At 42.7% G+C, this 21,547-nt stretch overlaps 1 protein-coding gene across 2 annotated transcripts in view; it reads right to left on the bottom strand.

Annotated features, from left to right (window-relative positions):
* The window catches only part of LOC149437503 (class I histocompatibility antigen, F10 alpha chain-like), a 68,890-nt gene that overhangs the window by 21,350 nt on the left and 25,993 nt on the right, over positions 1 to 21,547 (bottom strand). For both annotated transcript variants that reach the window (XM_089660836.1, XM_089660837.1), the window contains exon 2: positions 2,730 to 3,008. In XM_089660836.1, the coding sequence (XP_089516962.1) occupies positions 2,730 to 3,008 (279 nt within the window). The remainder of the gene's footprint in view (positions 1 to 2,729; positions 3,009 to 21,547) is intronic.

Here is a 21,547-nt window from a genome sequence, read left to right as displayed (position 1 = left end):
GCCTGACTACCATCAATGCGTTTTTTATGGCTTTTTTTGCAGAAACGCACTACAGTCCATTAAACATGACTTTCTATGGGTCACATTCACATCTATGCTTTTTTGAGCTGCTGCATTTTTGGAAAGGGTCAGGGACTTTTTTAAATGCAAAACAGTGCGGTTTTGGTGAAACAGAAATCAATAAATGCAAAAAACGCATGTAGTGCATTTTTGACGCATTTTCACAAGTTTTGCTTTTTTAATCTGCCCTGCAACAAATTGGCCAAAAAAATTAAATAAAAAGTAAAAAACCGTAAACCGCATAAAAAAGGTGTCAAAAACGTGCGTGCATAAAACACAATATGAACTGCAAAAAGGACAAAACGCAAACTGCATTGGTGTGAAGCAGGCTGGAAATGCACTGAAAACAGCAAAAATGTGTCAAAAAATCATGTGTTTAGTTTTTGATGCATTTTTAATCTGCCCAGCAACAAGTTGCCCGCCCCCCAAAAAAAAAGCTTTAAAAAGAACATCAAAAACACACCTGAAAAAAAAAATGCGCTGAAAAAGAACTGAAAAACAGACAAAACACAACCTGTATTGGTATGAAACAGGGCTGAAATGCACTGCAAACTGCAAAAATGCGTCAAAAACTCATGTGTTTAGTTTTTGATGCATTTTGCGTTTTTAATCTGCCCGGTAACATGTTGACCAAAAAAAAGAAAAAAATGTACAAAACACACAAAAAAAAGTCAAAAAACGCACATGCAAAACAGACAAAACACAAACTGCTGGTGTGAACCAAGCCTGAAATGCACGGTTTTTGAGTCGCATGACTATGAAAACCGCACCATAATCATGGTAAAATTGTGGCTAAATTGCACATTTTCAGCAGCCATTATCGGCTCCTTTTTTCCTATTGGCAAAGTGCTAACAGTATTTTCGGCTGATACATTTTGACCGCTGGTATATTGGTGCGTCCCAGGTATACAGTGTATAGCGCGTACACAGTGTGTACAGGGTGTAGAGTGTATACAGGGTATATAGGGTGTAGAGTGTATACAGGGTATATAGGGTGTAGAGTGTATACAGGGTATAAAGGGTGTAGAGTGTATACAGGGTATATAGGGTGTAGAGTGTATACAGGGTATATAGGGTGTAGAGTGTATACAGGGTATATAGGGTGTAGAGTGTATACAGGGTATATAGGGTGTAGAGTGTATACAGGGTATATAGGGTGTAGAGTGTATACAGGGTATAAAGGGTGTAGAGTGTATACAGGGTATACAGTGTATAGCGCGTACACAGTGTGTACAGGGTGTAGAGTGTATACAGGGTATATAGGGTGTAGAGTGTATACAGGGTATATAGGGTGTAGAGTGTATACAGGGTATATAGGGTGTAGAGTGTATACAGGGTATAAAGGGTGTAGAGTGTATACAGGGTGTAGAGTGTATACAGGGTATATAGGGTGTAGAGTGTATACAGGGTATATAGGGTGTAGAGTGTATACAGGGTATATAGGGTGTAGAGTGTATACAGGGTATATAGGGTGTAGTGTGTATACAGGGTATATAGGGTGTAGAGTGTATACAGGGTATATAGGGTGTAGAGCGTATACAGGGTATATAGGGTGTAGAGCGTATACAGGGTATATAGGGTGTAGAGCGTATACAGGGTATATAGGGTGTAGAGTGTATACCGGGTATATAGGGTGTCGAGTGTATACAGGGTATAAAATGTATACAGGGTGTAGTGTGTATAAAGGGTATATAGGGTGTAGAGCGTATACAGGGTATATAGGGTGTAGAGCGTATACAGGATATATAGGGTGTAGAGCGTATACAGGATATATAGGGTGTAGAGTGTATACCGGGTATATAGGGTGTAGAGTGTATACAGGGTATATAGGGTGTAGCGTGCATACTGGGTATATAGGGTGTAGAGTGTATACAGGGTATATAGGGTGTAGTTCATACAGGGTATACAGGGTGTACAGTGTATACAGGGTATATAGGGTGTAGCTCATACAGGGTATATAGGGTGTAGCCTGAAATGCATTGAAAGCATATATAAAAAAACAAACACGTGTTGCCTTTTTGATGCGTTTTTAATCTGTCCAGCACTAAGTTGGCCAAAAAAAGGAAAAAAAAACACCATACAAAAAACATAAACCGCATCAAAAAAATTTGTCAAAAACATGCGTGTAAAACACAAAACGCACTGCAAAAAGGACAAAACCGCAAACTGCATTGGTGTGAAACAGGCCAGAAATGTACTGAAAACAGCAAAAATGGAAAACCCACCTTGTATTTAGTTTTTGATGCATTTTGTGTTTTTAATCTGCCCAGCAACAAGTTGGTCAAAATAAAAAAATTAAAAATGCTAAATGCATTTAAAAAAAGTGTAAAAAACGCACATGCAAAACAGACAAAAAGGCAAACTGCTGGTGTGATCCAGGCCTGAAATGCATTGAAAATGCACACGTTGCATTTTGATGCTTTTTTTGAGTCACATGACTATGCAAAACACACCCTAATCGCTGTAAAATTGCACGTTTTCAGTGGCCATTATCAGCTCCTTTTTCCCATCGGCAAAACGTTAACAATATTTGCGGCTGATACATTCTGGCCGCTTGTATATTGGTGCATCCCTGGTATAGTGTATATATAATGTATATAGGGTGGAGCGTGTATATAGGGTGTAGCGTGTATATATTGTGTGGAGATAATAAACATGTATACAGTCACCTCTCCTCTCTAGATCTTCTCTCCCGTACTCTATGAATTGCTTGAGCTCCTCCAGACAGATATTCTCCAGATAATTCTTGTATCGCTCCCCCAGTCTCTCCTCCGGACTGTTCCAGCTCTGTGTGGTGATCTGAGCCTCATACATGGTCGGGATATAGATCCATCTCTGTGTGTCCAGAGACACAAAATCTCTCCCATCATATCTGTACTGATTATACCCCGCAGAGGTGCCGTCATCTCTCAGCTCACAGCCGTACATCCTCTGGTAGATATGGATCCCTGCAGAGAGAAGAGGGAGATGTGAGCCGGGATCAAAGGGTGTCATGTGTGTGATATGTAGGAGGTGACGGTATAGGGAGGAGATATGTACGGGGATGGAGGTGTGTGATACATGATGTAGGAGGTGACGGTATAGGGAGGAGATATGTACAGGGATGGAGGTGTGTGCTACGTGATGATGTAGGAGGTGACGGTATAGGGAGGAGATATGTACAGGGATGGAGGTGTGTGATATGTAGGAGGTGACAGTATGGAGGGGTGGGGGATGTATACATACATATACACACACACATTATATATATACATATTAGTATAAAACATGATCTCTATGTGTAATATATGACTCCTGTGCGCTCCTCTCTGTCCTATCACCTTCCCTGATGTCTGTCATGTGACCTCAAACCTCCTCCCAGATCAGCAAGAGAGGACGTCCCAACAGCAGCCATACTACAGCATAGGACCCATAAAATCCATACAAATGACCCAACATCACATTCCCCGGACAAGCTCCTGAGAAGCGCCCATTCCACCATGACACCCATAACCCATCATCCTCCCCTCCCCTCCCCCTCTATACACAGTATGCTGGTTGCAGTGTTCCTCTTTATTGTGTAGCACCGGGGGGGGGGGGGGGGGGGGGAGGTTTCCATCCCCTGAACCGGGCAAAGTACATTTCCTGGGTGTTCTTCTCAGAACCACCCGGACTGACAAAAGCTGAATTTTCAATCTGTATTTATCAAAGAAGCCACGTGGAGAATTGTTGGCTGAACATCCGTCCATCCTGCATCCAATCAGATGAAGGCATTGTTGGTGTATATTTGGGCCCCCCAGCAGGTGATTCTGGTAGAGAAATCAACCCGAAGGCTGAACTAAAGAGATCTTCACATGTATGGCCAGCTGAGGATAGGAGCCTTGTACTGTGCTCCTCCCTGGATCAGTCCATTGTACACGACTCACCATCATCACTTACAATTGAGAGGTTTTCATGGAGTAACTGGCTTTATCCTATATTTATCCACTTGTCCTCCAGAAGATTTACCCCCCCCCCCCCCCCCCCCCCTCCTTACCAGGCCATGGTTTGCTATTCAGCACTGCACTATTTCAACTGGTAATTGCACAGTCATGCAACACTGTACCCAAACTAAATTTATGTCCTTTGTTTCCACACAAACAGAGCTCTCTTTTGGTGGTATTTGATCACTGGGTGATCAATGGATTATTTTTTTTGTTTTTTTTTTTTTAAATCACAAAAAATTACAGAATTTTGGAAGAAAAAAAACCTCAACGTTTTCTACATTCTGATATGAAAAATATCCAAATAAACTCAAATTTAGTCATAAAATTCTGACAATATGTATTCTGCTACATGTCTTTGGTGGAAAAAAAAATCCCAGTACGTGTATAAAAAAATGGTTTTCTGTGAAAGTTAGTCTACAAACTATGGTATATATACCGGAATTTATGCAGCTTTTACTGTCTGCGTATCACATTTCTTGGAGGTACCAGGGCAGTACAAAACCCCCACAAATGGCCACTTTTTGGAAAGTAGACACCCCAAGGAATTGCTTGAGAGGCATGGAAGAGTCCATGGAAGTTTTTTTTTTGGCCACAAGTTTTTATATTTTTTTAAATTTGTTTTTACACACAAAGTTGTCACTTACCATGATCTATTGCTCACGTATGCCATGGCTATTTGCAGAATAACACCCCAAAACACATTCTGCTACTTCTGAGAGACTTTTTGGCAGCCTACCCACATACAGGTCCCCAAAACCCAATGACCACCTTCAGGCTTTCAAAGGGCATATTTAATTCCTCACTACCTATCAAAGTTTGAGGCCCTAAAATGCCAGGATAGTACAAACACCTACCCCCCTCCAAATGACCCCTTTTTAGAAAGAAGACACCCCAAAGAATTTGATAAGAGGCATAGTGAGTATTTTGCAGATCTCATTTTTTATCACAGGGTTTTGAAACATTTTTGTTTTCTTTCTTAATTTTCCAAAAATACTCACCATGTACCTTAGCAAATACCTTGGACTATCTACTTTTCAAAAAGGGGTCATGGGGGGGGATGGCACTTCTACTATCCTGGCATTTCAGGGCCAACATAAAAGCTTATGCCACACACCACCCACTCCCATAACCACTTGAAGAACAATTTTTTTTATTTTTACACTGTCCCTTTCTATTTTTTTTGTTATTACAGGGAATATAAATATCTCGTTACAGGTATTCTTTTCTGAGAAATCAGGGGTCTATTCGACGTTAGATCTCTCTCGCTTTCCCAATTTAAAAATGGCGCTGATAATATCCGGCAAAATGGAAATAATGAAATACTCATACTGTAGCTTCCAGTTTCTTAGACCATAGACATGATTGGAGCCATTCCGGTCTCTGATCAGCTCTATGGTCAGCAGGCAGAACTGCAAACTGAATTCTCGGATCCTCCTGTGGGACGGGAGAGCAAAAAAAAAAAAAAAAACACTCAAAGTCCAGCAATGTACCAGTACATTGCTGGTCCATGTTGGGCATATATGGAACAGCAGAGAACATGGCCATATGATGAGTGACCACAAATCATTATTTTATGTAATGCCCATGTTGAGGGTTAGGCCCAAAAAAAAGTTTTAAACTCAGAAACTGATAGGTTTCCATCCAAATTGTCTGGCACAAGCTGAATTTGGGAGGGCGGCGATGTATTGTGCATATAAATTGCTTTAGCCCACAATCAATTGGTACAAATCTTCCATGAAAAACAGCGGACAGGCTAAACGCTAGTGCTGGCAGCGAATGGGGCTGATCCTGCTAACTCTGCATTTCTGGGGACACTATACAAAGAAGGCCATAGTATAGCTCTATTAGTGATCAATATATTGATCCATACAAACACTATACTAGTAATGGCGGTGATCAGCGACCTATAGTGTGAGTGCGATAGTGTGCGGGCAATCTAATGCTAGCTGACTCAAGCTGAGTGGGGCGCTATCTGATCCTGACGCTATCTGATGTCGCTAGTGACAGTAATACAGCGATCACTGAAAAATTCTATATACTGACACTGTACTAATGGCACTGGCTGGGTGACGGGGGTGATTAAAGGGTTAAATGTGCTCATCTAGCTAAGTTTCCTAAAGCCATTGCAGAAGTGCAGGGAGCTGTTGGGCTTTGGTAAAGCGACTCTTCAATGACATCAAGCATTCTTTTCACTTCGGACACTGCCTTTCTATGGGCTTCTGGGATACGATATGGCTTTAACCACTTGCCTACTGGGCACTTATACCCCCTTCCTGCCCAGGCCAATTTTCAGCGCTGTTGCACTTTGAATGACAATAGCGCAGTCATGCAACACTGTACCCATATGACATTTTTATCATTTTTTTCACACAAATAAAGCTTTCTTTTGGTGGTATTTAATTCACCGCTGTTTGTGTTATTTTTTGCGCTATAAACAAAAAAACTGAGCAAAAAAATTTGAAAAAAAAAAAAGTTTGTTTCTATTATAAAATTTTTCAAACAGGTAATTTTTGTCCTTCACTGATGTGCGTTGATGAGGAGGCACTGATAGGCAGCACTGATGGGCACAGGTGGGTGGCACTGCTGGGCACTGATCATCAGTGCCCTGAAGATCGGTGCCGATCCGTCCTCTGATAAATGCCGGTTATCGGCAATACTTTCTTCACGCTGTGACAGCGTGAGGAAATTGCAGCCGATGACCAGCAACTGTATTTACCGGTGATCTGCTTTGTCATTGGACACGGCTGATCATGTGGTAAAAGGCTGCTGTGATTGATCCTTTACCACATCACGTGATCAGCTGTGTCCATAGGACACAGCGATCACGGAGATCGCTGGGTGCGCGCCCCCGGGGGACACAGGAGAGCGCGTTCTGGAAGAACGCCATATGACGCCCTCCCAGAACTGGATAACCGCGCTGTAGCCATCATTCGGCTATAGCACGGTTGGCAAGTGGTTAAACAGATCTTTACATTGGGCTCTGTTACAATATCATGCTCAGTGAAGTTGGGGAGACAGGCAAACCTGAAAACATTTCTCTATTTTTCTGCAAAACCGCTTTTGCTTGTTGGGTTTGTGGCTTAGACAGGGTACCAGCTACCTGCACCCAATCAACTCCCGCAGGTTCCCCTGAATTGACACTTACCCCAGCGGACATCTGTTCTCTATCTCTCCAGAGTTTTAACAAGTTTACATGATGCATTTGGTTTGGCTCTCTTTTAACTGCCGGGTGTACCTTGTAGTTCACATCACCCACATTTTCCACTACATCAATCGGCCCCTGAAAATTGGCAAAAAACTTGCTCTCCACCGTTGGTATCAGAAAAGCCACCCAAGTCTCCTATTTGAAACTGTCTGACTTTAGCTGACCATTTATACACCCTTCTTTGGACATCCTGAGCCTTCTGGAGATGTTCCCTCACTAACTGCATCACTCTAGTCGCTCTCTCTTGCATTTGGGGGATATGCTCTACTACTGTTTTGTGTGGTGAGATTTCACTTTCCCTCATCTCCTTTACTAGATCAAGCAGCCCCCAGGGTCTTCGCCCGTACACTATCTCGAACAGTGAGAATCCTGTGGATGTTAGTGGAACCTCCCAAATGGCAAACAACAAGGCAGGGAGCAACATATTCCAATCCTTCCCGTCCTTCTGAACCACTCTTTTTACCATTGATTTCAGGGTTTTATTAAACCTGTCAATGAGGCCATCTGTCTGCGGATGATAAATGGACGTCCGTAACTGCTTAATCTGAAACAGTCTGCACAAGTCCACCATCACCCCCGACATAAAAGGGGTACCCTGGTCTGTTACATCTTTGGGGAACCTAGTTCGTGAAAGCATTTGAAATACCTGGGCAATGGCTTTAGAATAAGTTTTCCTTAACCATCTCCCGCCCAATAGTAATATGAGGGACGCAAGGTGGTTCTCTCATTCTGGGAGGACGGCATATGACGTCCTCCCATACTCACCGCGCATGCGCGGCTCAGGGAGCGCGCAGTGCGGCGTTCGGCGGTGCGCTGTGTCCCTCGGACACAGCGGATCACCAATCACGGAAAGAGCCGAAGATGTCAGCTTGGTCATGTGATCAGCTGTGTCCAATCACAGCTAATCACATGTAAACAGGGAAATGCCGGTTATCGGCATTTCTTTCCTCATGAGCTGTCACACTGACAGAGGAGAGGAGAGGATGAAAGGATCTAGATAACTTCCATTTTGTATAATGTATGCCATTTTAAGTATTAAGTTAGCTTTTTGCAAATATATTAGAAGTTTAATGAAACTGTTTTAGTTGTTCAAGGATGTATCAACAGAAGCTAACATGACCCTGACAATGTCTTTATCTGGTTGTTTCTCAGAAAGTTAGCCAAAACAATTTGCACCAAGAAATGTATATGTTATGTTTCATGTAGTTAGCTCATGATGGAAATTTACAAGTTACAGTTTTGAAACTCGCTCCCCCCCGCCCCCCCTTATTATTATCTGTAGTCTATATAATCTTATTAATGTCTAATAAACTTTGAACATCTCTGAACATAAGCTGCCGTTATTTCCGTGTTCAAGGGGTGTTCCCAGAATTCTGCTGATAAACCAGGAATCTCTCCACAGACCGGGAGTCTCTGAGGGGAAAAGAAAATCATTCCTTTCAGCTGGGGGCTCGTCCGGGATGACCACCCACCTCACTTGGTAAGTAAACCTTTTGTCTTTTTATGACTAAAAGCTCTTTCTTGCCCTGTGTTGAGGGAAGGTCTTGAATCATTCTGTATTGTCTATATAGACCCGTGATAACATGTAGCTGCTTTTGGTAAGCAGACTTAACTCTTCGGTAGAGTTATAAAATAGTGCACTATAAAAAAAAAAAAAGGAGTGTTTTTGGTAAACACAGATTGTTCTCTGGTAGAACACACTGTGTTTTGGTAAAACAGTGAAGAGATAACTTTTGGGAAGTTATCAAAAGGTTAATAAGTCTGTGGAGCAGATTCTGGTTTATCTGTCTTTTGCTTTTTCTTTCTGTTGCGTAGAAGTATAAGATAATTTGTTGTGTAGAACAAAATAAGATTTTAAGGTAAAATTGTCTTATCCACTGTCTAAATATGGGTCAAGGAGGTAGTTACCCACCAGGTCCCCCAGAAAAGGGAGAAAATTGTAAGGATTATGTTGCTAGAGTTTGTGGAACGGACTATTATTTAATAAATCCCTGGGTGGATTGTATGGCAGGCTGGACAGAAGCTATGGGGAGTACAGACCCATTCCCAAGAAAGGGGGCAAATGATCCTTTTCATACAGATATGGTTAAGGGATTATGTTTGGGGGACAAACAAGCCTTTCCTTGGTATGAGGGGGACCCACAATGGGAACAAGTTTATATGAAGAAAGGGGGAGAAAACTGGTTAAAATGGTCACCGTATTGGGTTGATAATAGCAAGGGAAAGTTCAATTTGATTTTCTCTTTAAAACAAAAGAGGAAGTTGAAATTGGATACATTAAAAATATGCCAGGAAAAAGCATCAATCTGAAAAGACATGCAGACCCAAGATTGGACTGAAAACAGTTCAGACACCAATCCCACCCCCTCCGTATAATATATATCCTTCATTAAGTGGTTTTAAAAATGCTGCTGATGATGATTTTTTGATCAGTTTGGGGATGATTACTCCCCAGCCTAATGCCCCTCCAGCCCCTGCCCCTGTCCCTCCGCCACTTCCCGTCCTGGATCTACAACCAATACAGCCAGGCCCCTCCACTAGACCCAAACAGATTATTAGTATAAAATCACCAGAAGAGGGTAGCCAAGTTCAAGGCATCCTTACGGAAAATAATGACAACGAAGGAGAGTTGGAATACGAAGAACAGGGACAGGTAAATATAATAAAATTACAGAAAAAGGATGGTCAATGGAGAAGAAGTGACACCAGTCATAGAAAGGGCAGAGATGTGGAGGAATCTAGAATGCAGCTTAGATCCATGGATAAGAAACAAGAGGGAAAAAGAAAAGATGAGGGGGCCGTAGGAGGAAAGGAGTTGGCTATATTGACACTACCTTTTCTCACAGCAGGAGAACTAATTCTAAAAAAACCCATAGAATTAGAAGATATTAATAAGATTGTTAAACATTGTCCCAAGCCTACAGTATCTACTGGAGGTACACTTGCTTATTTAAAAAAGGCATGTTTGGGAAGAAATTACACGCAGGAAGATATGAGATTGATCATTGATGGTATTCTGGGAAATAATCCAGCTTGGGATTGGATAAATGTAAAAAGCATTAGTCACATAGAACCAAGTAATACACAGGCTACTGCCTATAAACTAAATACCACAGAAGGGAGAGAAACTATGTGGGGGGAGCTTGACACAGAATTAAAAAGGGTTTTCAAGAATAAGGCTTCCCTCCCTATTGCTACAGCATGTAAACAGAAGGTAGGAGAAACTGTATTAGAATTCTGGAAAAGGTTCAAGGATGTCTGGACACAAGAAGCAGGACTGGCTCTAACTGGAGAGTTAAGTCCATTGATGATTCAGACATTCATAACAGGTCTTAAGCCAGAAGCAGGATTAGCCGTGAAGCAGCAGGTCTCTGACTGGGCAACTAAAACTGTTGTTGAGTTTCAGACCTCTCTTCACGAGAAGGAGGCAGCGGGATGTTTAGATATTGTAAGAAAAGAGAAGGTTAATAGTAGTAATTTCCAAAGTGACTTACAACAGGGAAATCAAGGGCAAGGACAAAGAGGAAGAGGGTGGTATAGAGGCAGAGGTAGGGGAGGATTTGGCAGGGGAAGAAGTAACTCTGAACCCCGCCAAATCCCTGGAAGAACTGGATGTTTTAACTGTGGAGGACAGGATCACTGGAGATATAACTGTCCATATGAACCTTCCTCCTCCCAGGGACAGCCACAACAGCGCAAACAGAGATACCAACCACCTAATGCCACCACCACCCCCCAAACACCACAGGCACAACCCCAAGATAATAAATATCCAATTCAGTGGGGGCCACAGCAGAACAGAGACAATAGGGATGCCCGGAAGGCATTTCCCTTGGTTTCTTCATCATACAGGCAGCAGCCCCTCATTTCTTTACAAGTAGGGGGCGCTGAAGTTCCATTTTTAATTGACTCAGGCGCGGCATGCAGCAGTCTGAGTGAGGAAATGTATCATGGAGAAACTACAAATGCTGAACCTTCTATGGGAATAAATGGGATACTAACAAAAACCCTCAAAACTCCCCCCTTGCCCGTTTCAGCTCTCACATGGGATGAGGCCATCACTTGTCACAGTTTCAGAATCATTCCAAATTGCCCTGTAAATTTGTTGGGAAGAGTTCTTATGGGAATTTTAGGGATTTCTCTGAGAGTAACATCAGAAGGAGGTATTGTTGCCAGATCCTCCAAAGTACCCATTATACCCACCTATTTCAATGATGAGAGTCATCCCTCACACATTACACCCCCTCCTGATACACATCCAGTTTGGGCCACAAATTCTATGGATGTAGGATTAATTTCATGTACACCATACACAGTCACACTCAAGGAAGGGGCATTGCCCTACAAACAGAGGCAATACAAATTGTCGCCAGAGAAGGAGGAAGGGATTGCTCCTCTAGTGGAAAGATTTTTAGAAACAGGTATTTTAGAAGAAACTTTTTCTCCTTACAACACACCTATCAATCCTGTTAAGAAGCCGGATGGCTCTTACAGGTTTGTACAAGATTTGAGAGCCATAAATAATTTGGTGGTTCCATTAGCCCCAATAGTGCCTGATGTGCCATCACTCCTCACCTCCATTCCGTCCGATGCAGAATATTTTACAGTGATTGATTTAACAAATGCATTTTTTTCGGTTCCTGTGGACCACCAGACGAGGGCGCTATTTGCATTTACGTTCCGTAACCGTCAGATGACCTGGTGTAGAATGCCCCAGGGCTATGTAGATTCGCCTGCAGTCTACTCACTTGCCCTCCAGACCACACTGAGGTCCTGGACCCCTCCCAATGGTTCGGTCCTCATTATATATGTGGATGACCTATTGATTTGTAGTTCAAGTCAGGAGGCCAGTCAGGAGGATAGTTGGTCTCTGTTAGAATGGTTGTCAGGGAATGGTCACAAAGCATCTAAAAAGAAATTGCAATGGTGCCAAAAACAGGTTGAATCCCTTGGTTTTACTCTAAGTCATGGTGAGAGCAATGTCAGTCACAAAAGAGCTGCGGCTCTCGTGGGTCTGCCCCGCCCACAAACAAAAAAGGACATGCTAACTTTTCTTGGTATGATTGGTTACTGCCGCCAATGGATACCTGATTGTTCATTCTATGATCATACTCTGAGGTCTGCCACACTTTCAGAATCACCTGACATTCTCACATGGTCAAATGAAATGGTTGATGCCTTTGTGTACCTGAAGAATGCTATGGTAACGGCCCCTGGTCTTGGACTACCTGATTATAAGAAAATGTTTCATCTGTATGCTAGGGAAAATTGTACAACCATGGCGGGGGTCCTGGCTCAGGAACATGGAGGCAAGCTCCGCCCTGTAGCTTTTTTTTCCAAAGTAGTGCCAACTCAGGTTCAGGGCATGCCTGTTTGTCTGAGAGTTTTTGCATTCTGCGTGATGGTGGTAGAGATGGCTATTTCTTTCACATTGGGACATGAAACTACCCTACACACCACACATCAAGTGTCCTTACTACTGAAAAACATACACACTCAACACATGTCAGCACAAAGGTTGAGCGGATATGAAGTGATTCTTCTATCTGATCCCAACTTGATTATTAAATATTCTTCAGCAAATTCAGGTCCTGCTCCAATTTTGAATGCCCTATTGGGGCTAAAGGGGGAACAGGATGAAGTTGCACCAGAACACAACTGTATAACCCACATAGAGCAAGACACTTCCCCTAGGTCTGACATGTCAGCTGTGGTTCTTGATGGGGCCCCAGATGTGTTTGTAGATGGCTCATGTTCTAGGCCAAATGATAATACTTACCATGCAGGATACGGCATTGTGCAACTTCCTGACAAAATACTGGAGGCAAAGCCAATCCCATATCAGTCAGCCCAAGCAGCTGAACTGATTGCCCTTACAAGAGCATGTCAATTATTTGCAGGACAGGATGTCAACATTTACACAGACTCCAAGTACGCCCATGGTGCGGGTCATTTGGGAGAGAAGAGGATTCATTGCTGCTGATGGCAAAACCATATCTCACTCTTCTTTGATATCTGATCTACTCAAAGCCATACAGTTACCAAAAACATTAGCCATTCTTCATTGCAGGGCACATACAAATTGCAGAGATCATATTGCCAAAGGAAATGCATTAGCAGATAAGGTAGCAAAGGAAGCTGCATTACAACAGGTGGCCAGTGAGCAGATGCCTATGCTCACTTCAGGTGTCACAACCACCCCACATGACCAGATGTATGCAGATTTACAAAAATTTGCTACAAAAATCGATTTAGCAGACTGGAATGGTTCTGGAGCACAACTAGATCCAGCTTCTGGTCTAGTGTGCTTAGAGGGGAAACCATGCATTCCCATGTCAAGTGCCCCATTGTTCATTGCACAGTACCACGGTCTAGGACATAGAGGATGGAAAACGACATGTGAAACATTATTGCAGGATTTTTACATTACAGGTTTATCTAGGTTGGTGAAAGAATATGTTTCCAGGTGCATTACATGTATAAGGAACAATCCACAGAACCCAAAGAAATCACAACACCAACATCTAGTGTACCCAACTACACCTTTCACCCATTTACAAATAGATTTTACCCACATGCCAAAAACAGAACAGAGGCAAGAGTTTTTGTTGGTAATGGTGGATATGTTCAGCAGATGGGTGGAAGCATTTGTCACTAATAAAGAAGATGCACAAACTGTAGTCAGAATTCTTACACAGGAGATAATACCCAGATGGGGATGTCCGCTGCAGATAAATTCTGATAACGGACCAGCTTTTGTGGCCAAGGTATGTCAAGACCTGGTAAAAGTACTTAAGATAGATTGGAAATGTCATATTCCCTATCACCCTCAAAGTTTGGGTATAGTAGAAAGGATGAACAGGACAATTAAGGATAAGTTGAGGAAGGCCACTGGAGGAACCTATACCCACTGGAAGAAGATGTTACCTGCAATTCTAGCAGAGGTAAGAATGACACCTAATAAGACTACAGGGTTATCTCCTTTTGAAATATTAATGGGAAGACCGTTCCCCACTCCTTGGGCTAGACAGCCACTTATGTTAGAAAGAGGGGACCTTGACCTGGTACAACAAGAATATGTGAGAAAATTGATTCAGACTTTAGATCAGATTGAAAGAAATGTTGCTCGCACCTCTCCTTTATCTTTTCAGGAACCAACACACCTTTTCCAAGTGGGAGATGTCGTAGTGGTCCGCCAACTCGCTAAAGACAAGAAGCAAGGCTACCCCTTTGGACCACCTACTACAGTGATAGCGGTTACCAGAACGGCTGTTCTGGTGGAGAATTCCCAGTCCTGGATCCATGCTAGTCGAGAGAAGAAGGTGAACCAAACACCTGAGAAACACGAGATGGAAAAAGGAGGTGAAGTATGAGAGGAAAATCCTCGAAGAGCGGGTGAAGTAAGTGAAAAAGGCCCTGAAGATGACATTATTTACTGCCCCTCATGGTGTTTTGAAGCTCTGGGTCCTATTGGGCACACTGACTGTGCTCTTTTTCCTGCCAGTATGGATCCTAACTAACTGTATTTATCACCCTGAGGACTTGGGCCTAATAAAAAGGTATCTGTGGTCAAGGACTAGTTTTAAATGAGACCCAGATAACCAAAAGTGAAAGAAAGTCAAAAAGAAGTTTTGAAGAGAACAATCCTTTTTCAGGAAAAATGTTGATGATGCAGTTTAAATATGCTTATGTTCAAAAGTCAGGTTCTGATAAATGTTGGATATGTAGTAAGTTACATCTTAGCACATATGAAATTCCTCTTCTGGCCGCTCCAGTCAAAATATTTTTGTTAATAAAAGGGAATGTAAGTATTGGTTTGACCAATATTACTTCTAATGCCACCATATCTTTTCCAACTCTGGGAGTCACTCAACTCCCCGATTGGTGTTTTAGACTGGGGAATACTTCCCACAAGGGAAAGGGAATGTGCTCTCAGTCCATATTAAATATATCTGATCCTGGAAGGAGGGATGGAACTTCTTCTGTGAAACTCTGGCAAGTAAATGGTAAAACCCTGAATGAAAGTTTAGAAGGGATACAAGATAATGTGGGGAAAACTATGTTTGGAAAACTTCTTTTTTATTTTACACTTGTTGTCACCCCTGAATTTCATTCTGCAATACAAAAATTGCCAATTTCCTTTGGAAACAATACCTATATCTGTTGTGGTAAGATCTGTTACCCTTGGATACCGAGTAATGTCCAGGGCTGGTGCTATGTAGCCCAATTAGTGCCAATCATGGCAGCTATAGACCAAAAGGAACACCAGGTAAAAGCCAGTACATACCCAAAACACCAACTAACTCTGAGACAGAGAAGGGAAACCAAACAAGAAAAGGTAGATCTATTCTCTACAGGCGATAAGGTTTGGTCATGGTTTCCTACTTACACGGGATGGGGAATAACACTCATGAACAAAATAAATAATTACACAAACATTATTGATGATATACTGGAGAGGAACTCTAAGGACATAGGGTTGCTAAATACCGAGACCAGAGCTATTAGAAAACAGCTGGAGATGCAAGAATTAGCTATTGAAAGCATGAGTGCTGCTCTGACAGGTCTGTGTGAGATGACAGAGGATTATGAATGTTGTACTTGGATATATAATACCACAATGACTGTTCCAGATTATTATGAAATAATAAAGCAACACAGGGAACAGGTAGATGGTTTAATGGAAGAAGCTAGAGCTATAGGAAAAGATGGATGGACTCCTTTTGATTGGTTAGGATCAGGATTTGGTTCCATCTTTTCATGGATGAAAGGTATCGCTGTAAGCATAGTCATGATATTGTTTTTTGTTTTATCTTTATATCTATGTTTTAAATGCTCATTATATTGCATTGCTAGAGCTACTAAGCCGCAAAATACAAGTGAAGGTTATCTGGCTATGTACAAAAAGATGAATGAAGTAAAGAATTGAGATCATGTTCATGATCTCAGAGGGGATTGAAAGGATCTAGATAACCTCCATTGTGTTGATGTACGCCATTTTAAGTATTAAGTTAGCTTTTTGCAGATATATTAGAAGTTTAATTAAACTGTTTTAGTTGATCAAGGATGTATAAACAGAAGCTAACATGACCCTGACAATGTCTTTGTCTGGTTGTTTCTCAGAAAGTTAGCCAAAACAATTTGTACCAAGAAATGTATATGTTATGTTTCACGTAGTTAGCTCATGATGGAAATTTACAAGTTACAGTTTTGAAACTCGCTCCCCCCCCCCTTATTATTTCTGTAGTCTATATAATCTTATTAATGTCTAATAAACTTTGAACATCTCTGAACATAAGCTGCCGTTATTTCTGTGTTCAAGGGGTGTTCCCAGAATTCTGCTGATAAACCAGGAATCTCTCCACAGACCGGGGGTCTCTGAGGGGAAAAGAAAATCATTCCTTTCAGAGGAGAGCCGGTAATCGGCTTTCCGAGAAAGGGGACATCTACACTGATCATCAGTGTGCCCTGATGATCAGTGTAGCCCCAGCAGTGCCACCTGTCAGTGTCCATCAGTGCCTTGTGTCAGTGCTCATCAGTGCCACCTGCCAGTGCCCATCAGTGCCACATCAATGCCACACATCAGTGCCCATCTGAGCTGCATTTCAGTGTCACTCATCAGTGTCTGTCAGTGCCACCTATCAATGCCAATCAGTGCCAGTCAGTGCCGCCTATCAGTGCCAGTTGGTGCCATCTAACAGTGCCAGTCAGTGCCACCTATCAGTGCCATGTATCAGTGCTGCCTTTCAGTGCCCATCGGTGATGCCTGGCAATGCCCATCAGTGCCACCTACCAGTGCCACCTATCAGTGTCCATCAGTGCCCATCACTGCAGCCTCATTAGCGCACATCAGTGAAGGAGAAAAATCACTTATGTATAAAATTTTATAACAAAAACAGAAAAAATGTTTGTTTTTTTAAAAATTTTTAGTGGTTTTTGGTTTAAGAAAAAATAAAACACCCAGAGGTGATTAAAGGGACTGCTACTGGATACCTAATTGCGTAATCCAGGACTACTAATATATATTGGTGTCCCCTTGCTGACTTCACTAAAGGGCCCCACAAGATCCATAGCAATCCTTTCAAATGTCACATCAATTATAGGCAAGGGTACCAGGGGGTTTTTGTAGTGTGACACCGGGGCAGGATACACAGTACCTTTTCCCCTAAGTCTTCGCCCCTGGCCAGTAAAACCGGTTGTTTATTCTGGCCCCTGTTTTTTCAGCCCCCAGGTGACCTCCCAGTGCGTTGTTATAGGCTATATCAAGGAGCATCTGCCTATAAGGGTGGGGAACCAGCAATTGCTCTAGTTTCCCCCTCGACTTGCAACTACTCGATAAAGCAAGTCCCCATTCAACGCAAAATGAGGAAACCTTTGATCTGCACCAGGCACTTGTGGTACTCCATTAACCGAAATCTACTCTCGAGCCGAGCATTGACCAAAGTAGGATTGTCACCTATATATAATCAGACTTTACCACCTTCTTGAAGCTTGAAAGAGGGACGCCAGACATTTCGGCTGCAGGAGACCAGGAGGGCTCCGATCTGTCTGGGAGCTACAAATTATATCAGTAGATCAAAGGATTATGTTTCATCTCTCATAAAAACTAAAATACTAGTTGCAGAGAGATGAAAATACTTCCTTCTGATTGGACACTCTGTAGGCTACATCTGCATGTAAAACTGTAAAAATGTAAAAATTGTCCAAAGTAGGATCCTGTAACTTGGCGTTGCCGAGCGCACCCCTGGATATGTCCAGGTCTGGGTATACTGGTCTCATGGTAGTTTACCCTTCACCTCCTCAACCAGGAGCTGCAATAGGGAAAGTTCCTCTTCATCCTCCCCCAGCATGACCTGTAACGGAGAAATTTCCCCCTCCTCTCAGAGGTCAACTTGGTCTTGAGACCTAAACCAAGAACATTATCACAACATGCTGGGGAGTTTACTGGCTGTAGAAAAAAAAACCCAAAACAGTCACTGTAAAAACATCCAGTGTGCATGAGGACTAAAGAGAACATAAAACATAAAGTTCATAGATAGGATTTACCCCAAGTTTAGCCCAGTCCAGCTCTGGCTACTTGGCAGCTCCCAGCACACAGGCAACACTCCAACAAGTCTCTCTCAACACTCCTACTTCCCACATCTGATATTCAGAGCTTCTTGTTTTATGTACTGCATCCTGGAGGCTGCTTAAACCCTTAGAGAGTGGAGTCCTGTAGTCAGAAATGGGTGTTCTTTTCACAACCAAAAGTCACTCCAAACCTCCAAAATTCCAGGTTCCCGAATACATCTCTGCTAATACAGAGAGAACTGTGAGTCAGTCCTCTCCTTTAAATAGCTAACCTGGAGTACACACACCTTTTTTGCCTTAAAAGGGTCCATAATCTGCGCCACACAGCACCCATCCAGGATGGATGGATGGAAAGATAGATAGATAGATACGCTTTTTTTCATTGGTAGTGTCATTAGTTTTGTCTGGACATTTCTATTCTCTTTTGCTACATTGCCTTCACACCCAGTGACTTTCTATACACTTACTACATTCTGCCCCTCTACATGAGCACATTGCCCTCCTGTAGGTAGTCAGTTCAGGTGATTGCAGCCGGTTCTGTCATGTTATTGGTGTCTGAACTCAGGCAACATCAAGCGTACTGCAAATGCATTCCCAAAAATACCGCACTATTCAAGGTTACCTGTACCATCAGTTATTAATGTAGCACTACCCCTTAGGATTTGCTGAAGTTTTGGGTCCCCCCTATAGTCCTGCACTGCCAGGCAATACGCATTTCCTTCACACAGACTTGCATCCAGGAGGCAGTAACTAGTCCTTGAGATTGTTTTTTAGGTTTTATTAGGGGATTGTAACTTGAATGGGGTAAGAGGTGTATAGGATGCTCAAGGTTTTAGCAACTGAGGACAATGTCTTGGACTATGTACAAGTCTCTCTAACATCGGAATTCTCTTCTTGGAGAGTTAGCCAGATTCTCCTGTGCACCACCCCAGACCCCAGTTATTCCTTTATCCATTTGTACTGGGTGAATCCCTGGGCAGAGGATCCAGTGCCTGTCGCTCCAAAGGCTAGACAATCCTGGGCTAAAAGCTAATCCAGTTTCCCACTAGTGTGCTTGTGACAAAAATGTACAGATTTGAGTAGCTGAGATGTGATCAGTAGCAATATGTAATTGTAAATTTAGTTTTATTCCTTGTTATTAAAGATGTATTCAGTCATAGGTATTCAGAGACATGTGCTCACCCATTAGCATCTGAAAAGAGACAGAATTTCCTCAGGCTGGAAATGACACCTGGGTGCCAATAAGATTTGTCACCTATATATAATCAGACTTTGCCAGCTTCTTGAAGCTTGAAAGAGGGACACCAGACATTTCGGCTGCAGGAGACCAGGAGGGCTCCGATCTGTCTGGGAGCTACAAATTATATCAGTAGATCAAAGGAATATGTTTCATCTCTCATAAAAGCTAAAATATTAGTTGCAGAGAGATGAATATACTTTCTTCTGATTGGACACTCTGTAGGCTACATCTGCATGTAAAACTGTATTTGTGGCCTATGTGGGGTCTCAGAGAAAGGCACAAAATGGTTATATTGCGCCTGATGGCGACAGCTGAACAGTGATTGGTACTGTCGCGATCGGACTGATGCGCTGGTGTCGGTAATTCAATCCCTGACTTGGTGATTGAAACCGTTCCTGGTCCAATCGACTTTGGGCATTTCAGGACCTTCTTGGAAAAAGTTTTATTTCTGTTTTTTATTCCCTTTTATTTTATAGTGAATAGCCAATTGTGTGTCTTCTTGTATTTTCTGTAACTTTTTATACTTTGTACATATTTTATGCACTGCCTACTTTCGGAATATTGAAATCATAAAATTAATCAGTGACTTCTGGGTACTTAAGCTCGGGCTCATATCTCCGGAGAGATCAGATTGTATTTTATTTTAGTGTCTTTATATGCTCGGTCTTTGTATGCAATTGCACTGCGTGTTGGCAGATTGCGTGCAGATTGTAAGGGTGACAGGTCTGCCAGACGGAGATCTGTGTATGTGTGTGGTGTCCCAGCAGACCGTTCTGCAGATAAACTGTTGGGTGGTGGCAAGCTACCGTTTGTGGTGTGTCTGGTGTGGGGGTGTGTGGACAGTGGAAGAGTGATTAACACTGGGGTTCTAGCTTGTAGGACGGCTGGAGGAATCCTAGAAGGGTGTGTCAATTGCTAGGCTGCTCCTCAACCCTAATTAGTGCACCAGATTGTATGTAAGATTTGGGTCTACCTGTGTGTGTGGTCAGCCAGCTAGATTGGAGTGGAGTCTCCCTCTAGTGGTGGCCGGAGGTAGCACGGGCTGTGAAAGTATATCACGGACGATCTTATATACGTATATATACAAGTTAAGTCCCCCTTATTCCCTCTTATCCCAAGTCACGGCCGCACATGCACGCCTCGGTTAGCTAGTCGCTGTGGGCATGTGGGTTTGATCCGTGACAGTGCTCCTTCCCCTTACTGGCCCAGGGGGTGCAGGTCTACTTACTCAGTCCTCAGTCTGTGGGCTGATTGGTCGGTGGCTGCTCTCAGGCCTTCTAGCTGGGCCACTCCTTCCCAACTACACAGGTGGTCCTCTCTGGGAGCCGGTGAGGTCCCAAGCTTTCCTCCTTCTAAGCTTGCCTGTCAATGAGTCCCTTCCAATCTGGGCTCCCTCCCAAACTTCTGCTCTCCAGCCTCACTTCTCCATCTTCCACCTGAACTCTCCATGCTACTGAGCAGGCTCAAACATTCTTAAGAGCTTTCCTGGCCCCTTGCCAAGCCTCCTGTAGGGGAACTTTCTCCAAAATTCTAGAACAGAGGGAAGTCACAGACAGCTAGTCTGCAGAGCCTGGCAGCCCTAACTGAAATTTGACCCCTTCTGATTATTAGGCCCCATGTACACAGGACACTTCTGAATGATGGAAACTGACTGCTGGAAAACGTAGGTTAAAAAACGTCTGTATAGCCGCATTTATGAGCATTTGCGTTTATAAGCAGTTTTTAAAGAATCTCAAGAGAACTTCCAAAATGCCCTGAAAAACAGTAAAAAAATTTACTGTTTCAGACATTTTGAGAGAAATAGTGAGAACAGAAGCAGAGAGAGCAGTATTTGTTGAGATTAGCTGTCTTTTTTTTTTTGTGGTGTTTGGATGTGTTCCAGCTCATTTCTGTGCAGAAATGATTGCAGCAGTGTCTAACATATTTTCTTTCATGCAAAACCTCAAAGTATGGTGTGCTATGTACATTTGGGTACCGGGAAACGCTTTACATGCATTTTTCATGATG

Source organism: Staurois parvus, unplaced genomic scaffold, assembly GCF_062004578.1.
Source record: "Staurois parvus isolate SC_StPar_1 unplaced genomic scaffold, SC_StPar_1.0 ptg001284l, whole genome shotgun sequence".
Taxonomy (NCBI): domain Eukaryota; kingdom Metazoa; phylum Chordata; class Amphibia; order Anura; family Ranidae; genus Staurois; species Staurois parvus.
The sequence above is the reverse complement of the archived record's forward strand: the minus strand, read 5'-3'. Positions and strand labels throughout refer to the sequence as shown.